At 39.0% G+C, this 18947-nt stretch overlaps 1 protein-coding gene across 3 annotated transcripts in view; it reads left to right on the top strand.

Moving 5' to 3' along the window:
- The window catches only part of LOC108149992 (inactive dipeptidyl peptidase 10), a 111238-nt gene extending 92858 nt beyond the window's left edge, over positions 1 to 18380 (top strand). For 2 of the 3 annotated variants that reach the window (XM_017277925.2, XM_017277924.2), the window contains 8 exons: positions 10118 to 10331; positions 10407 to 10501; positions 10574 to 10659; positions 11222 to 11824; positions 12336 to 13502; positions 13997 to 14191; positions 14254 to 14414; positions 14743 to 18380. In XM_017277925.2, coding sequence (XP_017133414.1) covers positions 10118 to 10331; positions 10407 to 10501; positions 10574 to 10659; positions 11222 to 11824; positions 12336 to 13502; positions 13997 to 14191; positions 14254 to 14414; positions 14743 to 15089 — 2868 coding nt within the window. In that variant the 3' untranslated portion in view covers positions 15090 to 18380. Of the gene's footprint in view, positions 1 to 1716; positions 1844 to 10117; positions 10332 to 10406; positions 10502 to 10573; positions 10660 to 11221; positions 11825 to 12335; positions 13503 to 13996; positions 14192 to 14253; positions 14415 to 14742 lie in introns of all 3 variants that reach the window. The other variant, XM_017277923.2, reaches the window with a different exon arrangement.
- Positions 18381 to 18947: the final 567 nt, after the last annotated feature.

Here is an 18947-nt window from a genome sequence, read left to right as displayed (position 1 = left end):
CTGACCGACTTTCCGCTGAAGAATTCTTGCCAAAATTATATTTTCCTATTTAACAAGCGGAAACTTTCTTGGTTTACTAGGAACACCGAGCCACCCGCTTGGCCAAATAGTTTCCTGTTTGTATACCACCACCCCGAAAAGTCGTAAGCTGGTGAAAATTCAACAAGATTGTTCAAGGCCAAAGGGAAGGGCTTAAATTGAGAGCCCCAGAAAGCGAATTGATTGCCAGTAAAGGCGAAAAATGAGGAGGGAATTCGAGGAAACAAAGGAGAGGGAGACCTATGTAAGCAACTGACCAGCCACATCAATCATACGCAGCGTTGAACGCTGGCCCAAACATTTGCATAGGCTCCTATAGACCACTTGACCGCCTTTCCATTGCCGAACAATATGCAAATTGCAAATGTGGCCCAAGCTTTCCCTTGGCCAAAAGTTTTTCACCCCACCTAACAGCTGGCATTGTTGAAGTTTTTCCCGTTTTATGCTTTAACACTTTCGGCAAAGATTTACCCACCCAAACATGTACGCATTCGCTTGCGCCCACCAGTAATTCAATTCTTTTTCGGCATTCTGCGACTAAGTCGTTTATCTGGCACCAAACACTGCCGCCAAATTGAATCAACAGCTTAAAGTCACGGGATAGCACATCATTATAATCATTACGACGCGTCGGTTGCATTATGCGGACGCGTTCAGGTTAAGTCGCTTGACATCGCCGCGATTATGCAAATTTGGTTTTTTTTTTTTTGATTTTTTTGTTTTCGGGAGGAAAGGGCGCCAGAATTTATTGCCCTAAAAGCCGTCAAGGTTTCGGGCCTGATGATTGCATAAACAGCTCATTAAAAGACACACAAACAGACACGCATACAGGACGGGAAAAATCTTGGGCAAAAGGAGTGGGGAAAATCTTTACGACGCACATCTCTAATTTAGATAATGCCCGGCGAACAACACGGCGTATGTGTGTCCAAAAACCCAAAAGTCAAGGCACGAAAATCCGGCAAGCAAAGCACTGACAAAAATGTTTATTTTAAGTCAATTGGGAAAATGTCAATCAAACTTTTAAAAAGATTTAATAATGCAAATTTACTATATTTTCCCAAAAGATAAGCTTATATCCTATAATTTTAAGCATTTATTTCGTGAAAATATAGTAAATATGCATTTCTGAATCTTGTTTAAAATTTATTTAATAGTACTTCATATTTACTATTTAACAGACATAAGCATACATTTGGTTCTATAAAATTCAATACAAAAATAACAAAATTTGGACGTTCTAAAGCATTGGTCACGATATTTAATTATAATAGAAAATATTATTAATTAATGGCATTAAATTATATGTGATACATGCTTCAACTATTTTATTTAATAAATACCTTGAATAAGAGATTGCCGTAACCATCCGCTGAATCATAATTTCTGCCAGTGTACGCCTAATGCATGCTTTAATGGCCATTTTTATTTGATTAATGAGCCGTTTGACTCAGCAACAGCAAAAGCAACAGCAGCAGTTGAAGAAGCTGTGTCCCAAACTGAATTCATGGCCGAAAGGCGAGGGTATTGCGTCTCAGAAATGGCAACAGTTTGGACGGTTCTCAGGGACTACTTTCGGCCACTTTTTGCCATCTAATCTCACCGCATCATTCCATCTCATCTAATCATCTCATCTCATCTCTCAACCATAATCCGTGTGTTAATAATCGGCTGCAGATTCATCATGGTGGAGATACAAAAGCCGCATTCGGCCTTAAAGCGGCCATCGTTAAAACGGGAAACGGTCGTTGTTAACAACAGTGCGCCGACCATCAAAAAGGTGACTCTGGTGCCCAAGGATGAGGTGAGAATAATAAATGTATTACCCCCAAATGAAACCTCTCTACATTTTGGCTAGTTGGCTTAGATTCGGGATTGGTAATGAATATGTTATATTTATTGAGGCATATTTACTGCTTAATTACTCAAAATATAAGTGTTATTGGTTGGATGGTTCAAATTTTCAATTTAATTGGTTAATGGTTTTTAAATTTCAAATACGTTAGATAAGGTAATAAAGAATATATAAAATGGCCAAATCAGAATGTAGTTCCAAAAATTATAAATTTAAATAAATGATTTTTCAAAAAATATATTATACATCCACAACTTTATTAGATGTTTCTTAACAACAAGATGCAAATGATTTAGGTATAATTCAATGTAAGATGAGTGAATCTCATGGCCAAATCCAATTTCGTGTCGAAATTTCTGCCATATTTTTTGGCTACATTTGTCACCAAGGTCTTTCACGGTCCCCGAATATTTTAGTCAAGTTAATTAAGTATGCAAATGCCTTTGTCTTCGTCTTCGTGGAAAATGGCGAAGGCGTAGACCCGCATGGAAGGGATTAAGTGGCTGCCTTTTTCTAGGCTCATTTAATTGCTTTCAGATGCGCCGCAGATACAGAGTCCTTGGTCCTTGATCCCTATTTTGCGGCAGAATTCGTAAATAAAACAGAAACAACAGAGTGCCTCCATCAGATTTCACAGTTTATAAATTTCCAAATTATACACTCGAGTTTCAGAGCGGATAATTGAGTGGGGAGTGGGCCAGTTGGGCCAGACTTTCGATTGGCATTTCATTATTTCGGGTCTGGCCATAAATAAAACACAAACTCGATTTGCCATATCGATTGCCATATCGAGAGTCCTGCGGCAGTGCCATCAAAACCAGCCGCCTCCTTGTTTTTCACCGCTTTTCCACCCATCATTTTCCGACAAATCTTCGGCCATAAATAAGTGGTCCGTAACGTCGCTTTCCTGCCCTTTATTACCTTATTTTTTGGAGTCGGAAGTAGCGGACATAAATTAATAAAATACAAATACAAATAAAATTTATAGCGCCGAGCAAATAATTGAGCAGTTCCCCCCACAGATTTGGGCTCTCCAAATTTAATTTGTTCCACTGATTCACTTTTTCTCCCTTTCTCCAGTTGTCAAACTCGTTTTAAGCTGACAAACTTTTCGCCCAGCAACAAATGAAGGAAAAAGTTTTCCAGAAGCTGATTACGGTTGTGTAGAGGGTTAAGGAGCTGAGCGGGTTAAGGCGGGCTTCGCTTTGATTCGCTTTTAATTATCCTCATTTGTGCAATGTGACTGGGGTTGTGAAAATTTGAATACAATTCGTTGGCTGAATGGTTATTAGAAAATAGGCATTTTAAGTTTGACTTTAATGGAAAATTAATGAGTTAATAAAATGATAATGAAACGACTGGCAAGATTTAATATCAATATAATATCGAACCGAATATTATTTTAATAATAAATAGTACGATTGGTTTTCTTCTATGCTAACAGTTATTCTCATCTTCAGCTTTTCCTTTACTTCAATCCCTATTATGGCATATGTTTTTCTTCTGCAGCCCAAAGAATTTCCCAACTTTTCCCCGTGTCCGTGAAGTTTTACTGCAATTTGTGGCCAAGATAAGGCGTTGGCGATGGCCAAAGTGAAAGGCAGGGCAAACTTGGATCAATAAATAAAAGTAGACAATAAATTTTGCATGCCGGGCAAAAGTGGCGATAAGGATAAAGTCTGCTCATTGGATGTGGATGTGTAGCGTTTGTACCCTTTCATTAATAATTGTCAGCCACGCATAAGGGAAATGTGGGTTACGAATGGGTGGCAATGGTCACCGTATAAATGAGCCAAAGGACCCAAAGTCCATCATAATGACATAAGTTTTCGCTGTGTACGTGTGTGTGTGTGTGTATGTGGGCAGTAAAAACTTTGTGTACCTCTGTCCCTCTCTTTCTAAATTTCTCCCAGTGCACAGGAAAAAAAATTGATACCAAAATATTATCAGTTTTGCAAGTAACATAACTAAAATAGATGATTTTGTAATAAAATATAAATTCCTAGTAAAAAGAACATATGTTGGACAACTTCAAGTGACATTTCTACTTATTTTAAAAGTTTTCTACATTCATTTTTATTTATAAGTTTTTGAGCAGATTTTCTAACCAATCTGTGTGCCATTTTACAGTACCAATAATTAAAACATATGCGTTTTCTTAAAGGTTAATATACCTATATATGTATATTTCCCAAATACATTTTTGTTGTGTGTAACATTCCAACAATTTCCGCTTTTGCCTTCAATGTTGCAAATGATTTTTTTCCGCCGGTCCTCACGGGACCCATTTTGGAATGCTTTCCTGTCTTTAGTCACCCCATTTCCCATTTCTTTACCGCCTCTTCTATATCTACTGGTTTGCGTAATATTTGCGCCTATTCTTCCTCTTCTTCGACCCGGGGCTATAACTTTTTTCCTGAGCAGTTTCTAATTAAAAGCCGACAGTTAGTTGAGTGCTGACAGCCGAAAAGTATGGATCAACGCCTGCTCAAGGCCTCGGATTCGGTGGTGGTGTCGCTTGTCCGCCTCAAAAGTCGATTAATATTAAGATTGAGTGCGAACATTAAAGCCTTTGAGGAGCCACGCTTTTTGGCAGGAGACAATGCATTTTGAAGTAAGCCACGAAAGGATTTATTGAATAAAATATATATAAGAGCATTTAGAAATATAAAAAAAATCAGCAAAACATTTTAATTTCAATATGAAAATCAAAGAGGATTAATGATTGCCATTTTCAGATAACTAAGAGATTATGGGCTTTTTCTTTGACAATTAATTATGTCAAACTTAATTGACAAACATTTTTCAGTTATTCGCTTTTAATAAAACTCATTAATCAAAACTCATTTGTCGAGCTTTAGGATCTATAATATGAAAGAACGTTATATTTTTAGTAAAATAAGCTATCGCTACTTTTTTAATGATAAAGGCAATGAGAAATAAGTATTTGACTATAAAATCCTATGAATTTAGTTTAAATTCTCTTCTTATTTATTTAATTTAAAATTATAGCATACTTACTAGGGTCACCAATTATCCCACCCAGTCACCCATTCGGTGTCCATTGTGCGGTGGACGCGTTCATAATTCGTCCTTTGACATGTGGCCTCAAATCTTATCGCCGGGCAGCAGCTGCCCACGAAAATGGAGCAACGCAGTTGTCGCCCCATTTTCGTCATTGTTTTTCGGACTGCCTCGGGAAATCCAATTAAGCCCCCAAATGCAGCATACTCGTTCGCATAGTATACTCAGATTGCTGCTCTTTCGCCGGGTTTTGTGTGGGTTCGTTGGAAAATGTTTATGGGGGGCTATAAAATGCAGCTGGGAAAAACGCTACAAGGTCCCACACATGAATTTTTGAAGGCGGACACAACCGCTTTTTATGCAACCGTTAAAAGTCTCTTATTAGTTTCACTCAAATATTTACCAATAACTCGTTTCGTTTGATTTACATGCTATGTTTACACATATATATATATAAATTTACTTGCTTTTAAAAAAAGAGCTATAAGAAACATCAACATGAAATATTCTTTTATTCAAATATATTTAAAACATATTTTTTGACCATAAAATCTTATGAGTTTAGTTTAAATTGTCTTCCTATTTTTTAAATTTAAAAGTGAAACTATATAGAAATAATATTTATCAATTTATCATTGCTTTAGTATATTTATCAAAGTTTGTTTTATTAAATGAATAATTGCACATAAATGAATATAAAATACTTTGAGAAGTTTTCAACAGTCGCTTCAAATTGTTTTCTTTATTTTGTGTTTTTTATTGCATATGCTTCATTGTTATAATTAATTTTCCACACTCTGTTTATTTTGCCCAGTACAACATTGTTTTTTGCATCACTCTTCGCACTGGCACTTATTTTACTTTTAACGTCATCAACTTTTTTCATGACTCTTTCGACTCTTTCTGTTGTTGATCGAACATCCTTTGTGCTGGGTAATGATTTGCCATAGGAAAATAAAATGGTTTGAGCAGGATGTGTTATTTTATGTGTCGATAGCTTGCGAAATAATTCCGCAAGTGATTTGCAGACAAAGTCGGAAAATGCAATCATGGCCAGCTAGGATACGGAATACGGACACGGATATGTGGCAAACAAGCCTTTGTGGTCCAACCGCAAAGGCAAACGCAAACAGAAACACACACACCCACACACACCCACACACACTTACGGAAACGTGGAGGTAAAATCAACAATAACAAAGTATCCTCCTCAAGCATATGCACTTGTCAGTGGCATCTTCTCTGGAGTGTCAGCCCATAAAAGATGCATCCTAACCCAGCCCAGTCCTGTCCAACTGGCGAAACCGAATCCTTGGCCCAGCCCACTGGATCCGAACACGTCTTTGTCAGCTGTCGGCTTTGGTTGCAGTTTAATGGAGCGAAAAAAAAAACAAACACCCCATTGAAATGGGCAAAAAAGTTCTCATTTTTTTAAAGTCCCAGCACAAAGGGAAAAATTCTGAACTGCAATTGGAAGCCTGATAGTTAAAGTCCCATTATTAAATTGTGAAGTGCTTGCAAGATATTATTAAGTTAACCACAAAAGAATCATGTTCTGTTTTGAAATTGATAATCAGATAGTTAAAGTCTTATTGAAATCATTGCTTTAGCAGGCTTAGGCTTTTGGCAGAACTTTAATTAAAGGCTTGATTCTGTTTTGCCAATGGAAACCTAAACTCTGAACTTATTGATTACCAAATCGAACAGCTTAATTGAGTTTAAATATCAATAATAATGAAATTAAAATTTAGTTTTATTCTTAATGTTGTAAAGTAAATAGTTTAAAAACAAAAACAATTTATTTTTAATAGAAAATATGGTTTAATTTTAGATTTTATAATAATTGCTTACTTTTTTACCTTTATAACAGCCTTAGCATTTACCAACACAAAAATTAACCACCTAATGTATTGGTAAAATGTGTCATTTAAGGTAAACTTATAAATGTCCCACAAATGTTATAAAATATTAAGAAATTATAATTGTTTTTTTCGATGCATTCGCTTGGTGGCCATTGAACAATTGAAAGACAACTCGAGATGTAATCACAGAAAATTACGGGAAAGTGCGCGAAGCCGCAGCCTGAATCCGGGCATTGGGATCCGGAATCCGGAATCCGGATTGCAAATGCAAATGCAGCTCACGAATCGATAATACGGCGGATGGGGCGGGTCCATCCCCTCACATTTCCCCAATGGGCATTTAATGAGCTGTGAACGCGTTCACAAAGCGCCTGCATTTGGCGTCCTGCCCAAGGACCAACAACAATGGCAATGTAACGACAACGGGCCAAGAAGAGAAACAACAACTCCAGTAATTTGCACATAAATTATGCGAACATACCACGTACACACCACGTATACGCCCCGTTCGCCAGACTTTTCGATATTAGCACGGCAAAGAAAATGTCAAAAACAATTGACATATTTATAGAGCAGCAATATTTTAAATATGCAAGCCCCAAGCATAATTCATTTTAAATACAACTAGAATTTAGTAATTAAATATCCGGCTTAAAGGAGCAAATGTGTGTGTCAAAATAGTGTCATGATTTCAGTTAATCAAAACACCTTAAATTTAATTAAAAAAAAACATTCCCAACATTATTAGGTAATGTATTATTCCATAAAAACGTTCAAGGCATTCAGTGGAAAATTACTTACCTACCAGCTCCGTTCGTTTTCTGTCCACTCCCATTGTTGGCACCGACAATTGTCACACCTTTTTATGGCCAGGCTCGCATTAATAGCTAATGAAGGAACATCAACGGCCCAGCCACATGGCAGTGGGGCAATAAAAAAGGCCGCAGGACGAGGGACAATTGGCCGCCACCAAATGCCAGACAATTTGCTATTGTCTCTCTCTTTTTGTGGCCATAAATTGATGTTGTCCCGTTCTGTAGAGAGTTTTCTCTGTGGTTTGCCCAGAGTATTCCTTTTCCGTATGCTGTTTCCACATTGGCAATTAATTTGCCAGTTTTTGGCATGTATCCGGTAAACTTGTTCGCATGTATTTCCAACTTTCGTCCCTGACAGCTTCTGGTTAATGCAATGTTCGTATGAAATATGTCAAAATTTTGCTTGCGGCTATCGATTTAAATGTGAAGGGGCTTTGTATTTAACAGCTAATTAAATAGGTCACAGAAAAGCGATTTCATTTTATTTCCTCGCAGCAGGTTTTGTTTTTTGTGAACGGATAATAACTATTAATTAGAATTCAGGAAAATAGGAAAATTATAATATTCATTTTCATTTAAAAGCACTTGCAGCTACAATGTTTAAATAAATAATTAAATTCGTTTTAAACCATACCTAAAGTTAACATTTATATGCAATACTTCATTTACAGACATTAATTAAATATTTAATTGACAAATAAATGCAAATATTTATTCATCAAAAATAATTTGCAAACACTTATCGGAAATAAAATAAATATGCAGAAAAAGCAACTGAGGTGAATTGAACTTAAATTGTTGCCCAACTTTTTATTTACCCAAAGACGAGTGTCGCCAAACCTGTCATCAAGTTGAGAAACATCGAACATCGAGTTAAAGCTGAATGATTTGATGACCCCCCATTAAGTTGGTGGAACTAAACCAAATTCACACAGTTCAAAACTTCTTGATGGCTCGTCAACAGAGATCAACTCAGTTGGCACTTTTCCAGCCATAAATTGGATTTAACAACCGACGAAAATAAAATATATATGCATGACCGGTAATAAAACTGCAACGATCTCTGGTTTTGGACAAAGTTTGTCCTCGACTGGCGAATGTTGTGTTGTTCTGCAGCCCGGCCAAACTTATTTCAATTAGCACTTTCGCCTTCACACGTCACCCGAGGAAATCCCCTTTTCTGTTTTCATTTGCCACTTGCCACTTGCCATTTGCCATTTGCCATTTTCCATTTCCACATTTGCACAGCCAAGTGCATATCAATTTTTAATTCAATTTCAGCACAAGCAATGCCATTGATTGCGAGTGTAAACCACTTCGGGGACTACGGCCGGAATCGAATTTGCAAAGTGCGAACGGGATCAGGAATGGGAATGGGATTGGGAACACGAACCGAAACCAAAACCAGAACCAGAACCAAAACCATCTCCAAATGCACAGCCCCAGAGTCCTTCGATAAGAAATCCGAGTCCTGGCTAAGTGGAAATTGAGTGGAGGCAGGGGATTATGTGGGCAAAAAGGGGCGGCACTTTGTGCCCCGCATGCAATATGCATTAAAATAGTTTAGCACACTTCTTCCAGGGTCACTGTCACTCTTAAAGAATGGGAAAAGAAATATAAGTAAAATCACACGGAGATGTATTAAAAAAATTAACAATGCACCCGGAGAAAAATTGTGGTAAATCCAAATATTTGCTCTCTGAATTAAATGTTTTTGGTACTGATTTCGACCCCAGGTGTGTTGTGCTTAAATCATAGTGTGTTACACATTGATTTTAACTTTTTGGTATGGAAAAATTAAATTTTAAATTAAAAATAAAATAAATAAAATCTAAAATTTTCCTATTGGATACACCTAATTGGTTAGTCACTGCATTATCATGTTCTTGATTTATTTTAAGTAAGTTTATATATTTCGAAAAACATTGCTAGGTTCAAATATATTAATGTTACCATCATGTTTTTATTTGGGTGTAATAAATTACACTTTACTATTTGCAAAATATTCGACCATTAGTTTAATTAAAGCGAAGGAGGTCCGAAAACAAGGCGCAGCCTAATGCAATTAACCAATTAGAGGCGAAGCGGGCAAATGTGAAATATGAAATTAGAGTGAAAGGCCATCATCGCACAAGCAAATATTCGTGTGGTTGTATTTGTCTATTATAGTTTTTGGCAAAAAAAAAAAAAAATATTTGGCAATGACCAAGTAATTTTTAATTAAATTAAAAAAGCTTTTAAGCGTGTATAAAGGTCGCACTCTTTTGAGAAACTAATTTATTTACAAAGTTATCAATTAAATTAACAAGTGGTCTTAACTTTATTTATTTCAAGCTGATTAGATTGCATTTAAAATTGTACTTACAATATTGCAGCAGATGTTTCAAAGAAAATGTTTGCCATTTTAGAGCAGGTATAAAAAACTTGTTGCACTTGTTTGAATACATTTTTAAGATAGAACATAAATAAATCATATAAGTAAAATCAATACTAAATGGTCATTGTGTTTTGTGATATTCCAGGAACTGGTGGCCATTTCTCCGGAGCGCCGCAACTGGCGAGGCATCTTCATCGCCCTGCTGGTGATCGCCGCCGTCTTCAGCCTGATCATATTCTCGATCTTCCTGCTGTCGCCAGAGGACGAGGGCCTGAGGATCCGGGGACGCCGCATGCTGCCCAGCGACATCCTGGGCAGGAGTCTGCAGTGGAAGCCCTTCAACGGCACCTGGAGCAATGGTCTGTTCTTATTTAAACATATATATTATATTAGATGTCTTTATAAATCGTATATATATATATTATATTTCGCAGGTCGTGAGCTCATCTATCGCGATCCCACGGGCGGCCTGTCCATACTCAATATGGCCGATCTCACCACACGCATTCTTATGACCAATTCCACATTTGTAAGTTCAGTCTGCCGTCTGTATTTATAGTATTTATTTAATTTCACATCGATTGATATATCCATTCGCCAGCGCCAACTAAATGCGGAGTCGTTTCTTGTGGCACCTGACCAAAAATACGTGCTCCTCCAATCGGACACCAATGCCGAGGGCTCTAGGTGGGTTCCTTAATCCTTTTTTACGTTTTTTGTTGAAATACCATATATTCAAATTAAATGGAAAGGAAATCCATAACTTTTGTTGATCATTTATTTCCCTTTTTTTGTTGAAACATTACCTTAAAATATTTTAAATATATTGTCAAACTTAATTAAATATGAAAGTCACGAAAATATTTTTCATTATTTTTTTTTGTTACTATCACTTAGTTATTTTGTTTGTTCAATATACCTATTTTTGTAACCTGCTAAAATTTAAATCAAATATTTATTTATTGTTGAATCATTAATTGATTTTTTTTCTTGCATACAAAATTACAATAACATAACATACCATTGCAGGGTTATAATAGTACCTCCCATTAAATTCAAGACATTAATTTGAGTATATATAATTGGCTCAATATTTATGCATTATTTGTGAATTTTTGATAATTAGTTAAACTTTAAATGGGAACATTAAGATCTTTATTTGCTCAAAATCGCATTAAATATTTATCAGTTGACGTTGGAGCACGAATGTAATTTAACTGAGTTGCTTGCCTCCTCTCGTTTGGGACAGACATCACGTATACGAGGTGCAGACGGCCAACACATTTCCGCTGGGACCGACGGAGAACATTGCGGAGGCGCCACGCCTCCAGCATGTGGTGTGGGCGCCGGTGAATCCGCCACCACCATTGGCCGCTCCACCACCCAGTGGTGCAGCATCCAGCGCCACCGCCACCGCCACACCCACCGGCACATCCACCGCCACGATGGCTCCACTGCCCAGCGGCAGCATAATCCTCAACAGCCTGGCGGGGGCGGCCAATGGCCCTGGATCCGCGGGATCGCCCGGATCCTCCACAGCCGCAAATCCCAATGGCAAGGTCACCGGTTACACACTGAACCAGGCCATCGCCTTTGTGCACCACAACGACATATACTACAAGCCCAAGGTGCAGGGCGAACTCGTCTGCCGGATAACGCAGTCCGGATCGGGATCGGGATCGGGAACGTCGGAGGGCGAGTCGCTGGGGGGCGTGGTATTCAATGGAGTGCCCGACTGGACCTACGAAAATGTGCCCGAGCTGGAGAGCCGGCGGACCAGCATGGAGTTCTCCCCGGATGGACTCTATTTGGCCTTTCTCAGCTACAATGACAGCGAAGTCAACGAGTACAAGTGAGTGCAGCTATATAATATGACAAAAAAAAGAAGACTACGTACGGCTATTGCTTAGAACTAAAAAATTGTATAGTTCCTTGTACAAAATATTCAAAGAAAACGCGAATTCTTTAGCTTTATTTGCTAAAATACTTAAAATAAACGCGAATTCTTAAGCTTGCGTTAACTTATCTGGGAATTTAAATGAAAAGTGTAAAAATACTTGTCTTGCATATATTTTATTAAAAAACACTATACTTTATATTTAACGTATTATTGTTATGACATTACTCTTATTCAAATAGCTACATATATAGACAAGTATATGTTTAACTGGTATTTTATTTAGTTAAAGAATGGTTTTATATAGACTTTGCTTTAAGAATAACAAAAATTTTTTTAAATTAGGTACCTTAATCAGCTGCTCAATAAGCTAACTTGGATAGTTAAAATGTAGCTTTAAGAGGGCAGAAAGAGTATTATTTTTTAAGGAGATGAGTGATGAGTGTTATGTTTGTGACCTCTGCAGATACACCTGGATGGGCGACGACATCAAGTACCCGGCGGTGATGAGTCAGCGCTACCCGAAGACGGGCTCCCGCAATCCGAACGTGACGGTGAACGTGGTCAATCTGTCGGTGATCAAGTACATATTCCCGGTGCAGATCAGGCTGCCGGCGGAGTTGGCCAACGGCAGCTATGTGGGCGGACTGACCTGGGCGTCGGCCAGTGACCTTTCGGTGACGGTGACCAATCGGGAGCAGACCAAGGCCACCACGGTGCTGTGCCGAGCGCCGCACTTCCACTGCCAGGCGGTGCACACGGAGGTGACCATCAACGATGGCTGGCTGCTGCCGTCGGAGCGACCCATCTTCTCGGCCCGCAACCAGCTGCAAAAGCAGCCGGCCAAGCTGCACATCCAGGGTGCGGACGAGTTGCTGCCCGAGAGCCACAACGTGAATGTGTCGCACGGCGGCCAGACGATGCACGAGATCAGCAATGGAGGCTACCTGCTGAAGAGGCTGCCCGTTCGCGATGGCGAGCACGGTCACTACCGCCATGTGGTCTTCATATCCTCGCTGGACCGGCGACCCGTGCCCCTGACCATGGGTCGCTTCGAGGTAACCGAAATCGTCGGCTGGGATGAGCCGCACGAGATCGTCTATTTCATGGCCGCGCCGGAGAAGAGGCCCGGCGAGCGGCATCTGTACAAGATTAGCCTGAAACTGAATGTGACCGAGTCGAACCGCACCTACATCACCTCCACGGCGCCCACCTGTCTCACCTGTGACAACAGCGAGTCCACCTACCGCCTGCATCGGGCCAGGATATCGCAGCGGGGCGATCGGTGGGAGGATATTGTGGCGCGTCTGGAGCCGGACGACTGCCTCTATGACATACCCAAGAACTGTCTGTACAACCGCGTGCAGTTCAGCCACGACTACAGCTACTATGTGCAGGAGTGCCTCGGTCCGGAGGCGCCCAGCGTGTACCTCGTGGAGACCGCCAGCAACGACAAGATCTATGTCCTCAATGCCGGCGACGTCCTGCGCCACCGGCTCTCCCAGCTGGCCGTGCCACAGTCGCGCACCTTCAGTGTGGAGATCCGACATGGCTTCCACGCCCAGGTGCGACTCTTCCTGCCGCCCGGAATGCGCGAGGAGGAGGACGTGGCCTTTCCCCTGGTGCTGCACGTGTAAGTAACCACACCACACTGCTAAAAAAAAAAAGCTAACGTAGTGAATTAAATATTTTTCGCTTTGGTTTTCATTCAGTGCGGTTTTTACTTACTTTAAAAATGGAAATATAAAACTTTTTTCTACATTTTTCATAGTTTTAATTTCTGAAAATTTAATTTAAATTCAAACCACATTTTACACAAACAAAATTCACTTTAATTAAAATAAAAACAATTTTATTTCTAATATTTTCCACATTAATCAAAATATTTAAATATTTAACCATGCGATTTATTATGAATTGTATTTATTATTAGGATTTAATATTTAATTTAAAAAATAAATATAAGATTTTGAATTCAATTGTCAGATATTTATTTTTACTATTCATTTTTATATCAGTGTACTTTCATATATTGAAAAAAATATTTATAGTAAATCCAATTCATTCATTTGATTAACTGGAGTTTTTTTTAATGTTTACTTCATGATGGATTTTTGAAATCCACAGTGATGCCTCGCCAGGATCGCAGCTGGTGACGGAGCGCTTCCACGTGGACTGGAACTGGTACTTGGCCAGCCAGCGGAGCTTCATAGTGGCCCAGATCGATGGGCGTGGCAGTGGGTACCAGGGCGAACTGCTGCGCACCCAGGTCCATGGAAAACTGGGCACCGTCGAGGTGGAGGATCAACTGGGTGTCTTGACGTAAGGAAACCAAATGAAATATGAGATATAGAGTGTGTTACAGACTTAAATGTATTCTTTAGATACCTGCGGGACAACCTGAAGTTCATCGATCCGCTGAGAATCTGCGCCTTTGGCTGGGGCTACGGTGGCTATGCCTCATCCATGATGCTCATTGACGACTCCCAACAGGTGCTCCAGTGCGCGGTGGCCATCAATCCGATTGTTAACTTTGGATTCCACTGTGAGTTCCATTTGAGACAGGTGTTGCAGAAACATCAAAAAAAAGGAATCGTACATTTAAAAACTTGTTTAAATTGCTTTTCAACTTTTTTGTTTGCACAAAAATCCCTTGGGTTCTTAAGTCATTTATAATGGCGTCTAGAAGTATGCAGTAAAGAAAAAAACGTCATCTTCTGTGTTGAATCTATCGTACTTTCGGAGTTATTATAGATTGTTGCATACTTTAAGGCACTATTATACGAGTATTTTTTTGGGAAAAAATAAAAATGTTGTATAATTTGTCTCTAAATCGGTGATCATGACTAACTAATCCTTACCCTTTCGTTCAGATTCCTTCTTCACGGAGCGCTACATACCGCTGAAGGGCGACTATTTGAGGGCTCTGCAGGAGGCGGACCTCACGATGAAGGCGGGCAACATCAAGGGGCGCAACCTGATGCTGATGCACGGAACGGCCGACACTTTGGTGCACCAGGAGCACACCCTGATGCTGGTGCGCGCCCTCGTGGAGCAGCAGGTGAAGTTCCGGCACCAGGTGTACCCCGACGAGGACCACGCCATCGCCCGCTCGCTGAGCCACGTGTACAAGACGATGGAGTGGTACTTCGACGAGTGCTTCGGCCCCGTCGACGACAACGAGTGGGACCCCACGGGTCTGTTCGTGTTTAAGCAATAATTAAGACCCCCCTACGATCCTTACGACGAGGATCCGCTGGCCAATCAGCTCAGCGACATCGACGACACAGGGTCCGCTTCCGCCTCCGCCGCAGCCGCCGCCGCCAACGATCCGGATGCGGATCCGTCCGGCGATCTGTCCGGCAGCAACCTGTCCATGTCCACCCTGCTGACCGCCGCCACGACGACCGCTCCGCTGTCGGCGCTCGACGAACTGGACAACCGGCTGCAGGCGCTCGACCTGATCACCTCCTCCACGGCCACCACCCTCAGCAAGGTGGCCGGCAAGCTCTGCAACTACAGCAGCAAACGCCGGCTCCACCAGTCGGAGGCCGTGCTCGCCCAGAAGTCGCGCATCCTCCAGCATTAGGGGATTCCGACTCACACTCTGATTCTGTAACCAATTCCGATTCCGAATCCGAATCCGACTCCTCCTCCAGGACTCTTCCGTGTGAAAGGCGTGTGTATGGTGTGTGTGTGTGGTGTGTGTGTGTGGTGTGTGTTCCAAAGTATGCAAGTCCTTTCCTTTTTTTCCCTTTTCACGCCGCAGTTTGCAGTAGTGTCTTCCATTTTAAGTCCCAAAACAAAATTTATATACGAGGCTGCCACAGAAATCACTAGGGTATAAAAATATTTTCAAAAGGTGTCTAAAAGTATGCAACAACAAATTACGTCGTGTTTCCAAGTGAATACCAAGTACTTTCAGACTCGAATAATATTGTAGCATACTTTTGGACACCCTTTTAAATAATGTCAAAAACTTAGGGATTTCTATAGCCCGCACTTTTGTTCAAAGTGTTTAAACATTTCTTTTATTTTAACTATCGTTAGGAATTTTCGTTTAGGTATTTATTCAAATAATCTGAAGGTTAAATTCTGCAAGCTTTGAAAAAACAGGTTTACTTTTTTATTTTTATTTTATATTAATTTGTATATTAATTAAAGTGCATTTTATTTCTTGTTGACAAAAGTAAAAATTGGCAAAAATAAATTTAAGTGGAGTTTTAAAGTTATTTCTGTTAAACGCGAAATATTATTATTATTTTACAATAAAGTTCCGCAAGTTTTGAAAGAAAGTGAAAATCAGGACAGATCTGATAGTGTGCAAGTGTTGATTCTCTAAAGGCATTTATGGGCTCTGTTTTTTTAAAATCAGTACTGACAGGAAATTAGATGTGAAAGCTATGCTTCCATAAATAAAATTATATGATATGCTTTGAAAAATACACTTAAACCACCTATTTGTGACTGTTTTTGTCAACTATAGTGACTACAAATCGGTTATTCGTCAACAAAAATCATAAAGGTTTAAAATAATTTCTTAATATATTTTATTGATTTGAGCCTAGTGATTTTAAATAATTTAATAGCGAGATAAAATGTCAGTACTGTTCTTTGAATAGATAAAAAAGTCACTATGAGTGGCTTTAGATTTTCCATACGAAGGATTATTCCAATGGAAAACTAATAAAAACTCGAGCACATAGTCGGGCGAAAATCGACTATATAGTTTTGATTTTAACTATGATTTCGACTGCCCGATTTGCCGGCGAGAATCGCGTGTGAATGTTTATCGAGAAACAGGGGAATAAGAAAACAAAACTAAAGCAAGGTGATTCATTTATGCGACTGATTATTAACATATGGGTATTAAATAATTAACCAAACTCATGGTGCGAGGGGGGTGACGAGGCGGTGAAATGTCGATGTCCTCAACGTAAGGATACCAATGTAGGGGATAAAGTTAAACCTAATTGCTAATGGCTACAGGCAAACCAAATACAGAGCGATATGTGTGTGTCATGTAATTCGTTTAGGCCTCATTGTTGTTTCTTTACGTGTTCGTTTCGATGTGTATAAACATATAGTTATAATTGACTGAACGTTATTTTTTTTGTGTATATATTAACGATTAAATTTTAAACGAAAGCGAAAGCGCAAGCGAAACCAAAACCTAAATCGAAATCGAAATCGAAAGCAAAATCGAAACTTATTGAAACATGTTTAACTCATGTCCAAAGGAAGGAGGTAGGAATATCTTTTAAATAGCCAACATGTTTCGAGAAACCACAGCTTACACCCTTTGAATGTTTGTGATAGTCGAGAGTAGGCGACTATAAAATACCCTGTACCCCATAGTCCCAAACCAATTGAATCGCTAAGATATAGCCTCCTTCTCCCCAGACTTTCGGTGTGCAAAAGCTTTAAACTTCATATCCATTCGAGCAGCGCCAACGCTTAATGCGTGGATACAGGGTATTTCCAGGTGTCTAGCATCCAAAACAGCATTTTTAATCTAAATATATATTGAGAGTGGATCGAAGAGATTGTGCCACACTAAAGTCAAGTCTCAGGCTTGCAGAGCCCCCTATATATCGATCAAATATAATATAATATAAGGGGACATGTGTGCTTAAGCGAGAACCAAAAACAAATGATAAAAATGGCAGAACATTTTTTTTTAGATTTTTTTACCATTAACATTAACGTTACGGAACGAATGAAATGGAAATGGAAATGGAATAACTTGTCAAAAGCCTAGGTGTTAAATGTTGCGTCAATAAGCGAAATTTTATTGTAGCGGGGCCGACGATGGGCCCCCAAATTCCGGAACCCAACTAAAACTAAGAACTCCAGATAAAGAAAACCATATAGTCAAGCTTTAAATGTTGTACACAAAGAGGGGTCGAAGCCACTTAAAACCCAAGTTAACTAAACCAAAACAAAATAAACAAAACAAAACAAAACAAAACAAAGAGAATGCCCAAACAGACCCAAGAATAAATAAATGTTAAACTTAACTAAACGATAAATGCATATTTATAAATGTTTAAAACAAGAATTCTATAATACACTAAAGGAAAACTATATATGTAATTGTGCTAAGGCAGAATTTAATGTATTCCAAGCTACCAAAGCGAAAAAAAGCCATTAACTACGTGGAACCAAACAATGTAAACGCAAAGCTAACAACAAATACGAAACACAAAATACAAATACAAAATACAACTCATTTCCCTAAAGTACAAAGGAAACGAAAGAAAAGCCTATTTTTCAGTTAAGCCCTCAAAAACCACACCATCTAAAAAAGACCAAAAACTGGAAAGTATTTAACGAAGTGATTTGGTTTCAAGACAACCTAACGTATTCAAGCCGAAACCGAACCGAATCCAAATAGATTTAGCAAGTAAAAGAGCAGAAAACTATGTATTTCCAACAACCAGACACAAGTATACCAACAAAGAGATTCAAAGCAACTAATAACAAAAAATCGAAACAATAAAGACATTTTTGTGTGTATGCAAAAAAAAATATAACTGTGTGGTTTGAAATTGAATTTTTTACCGGGGATGAAGGGGCGCTTTGAAATTCGAAAAACGAAAGAGGTTCAAAAATTAGATCAAAACATAATTTGAAATAATAACGGTCACACTTTAGCGGTTAACATATTTTCGTTAGCGAGTATACGCTCCAAATTTAGCGAGTAAAACTACCACATTATTATTGTGAGTAATGACCGCTTTTTAGAGATGGCATCGTCGATACACAAGCCACGTCTATCGATAGTTAGCGGGGACTTACCTCGTAGTTAACGGGGACTTACTCCGCAACAGAGACACGTTAAAAATAGAAGAACATCGATAAAAGCTAAATTCACTTCAGTTGTTGCACACTGTAATCTTTTGACTGAATTCTAGCACTGTTAACTACTAAATATTCTTGGTAATACATTATTGTTAGGAATAATACTTTAAATAGCCAAAATAAATGTTGGTAAAATTTATTTATTAGCTGAAAAATAAACAACTAAAAATTTTTATTATTTTGAATTTCTTCAGTTTTGTAATCATTAAAAAAC

Source organism: Drosophila elegans, unplaced genomic scaffold (assembly GCF_018152505.1).
Source record: "Drosophila elegans isolate 14027-0461.03 unplaced genomic scaffold, ASM1815250v1 contig_149, whole genome shotgun sequence".
Lineage (NCBI taxonomy): Eukaryota > Metazoa > Arthropoda > Insecta > Diptera > Drosophilidae > Drosophila > Drosophila elegans.
This window is presented reverse-complemented; position numbering and strand designations above follow the sequence as displayed.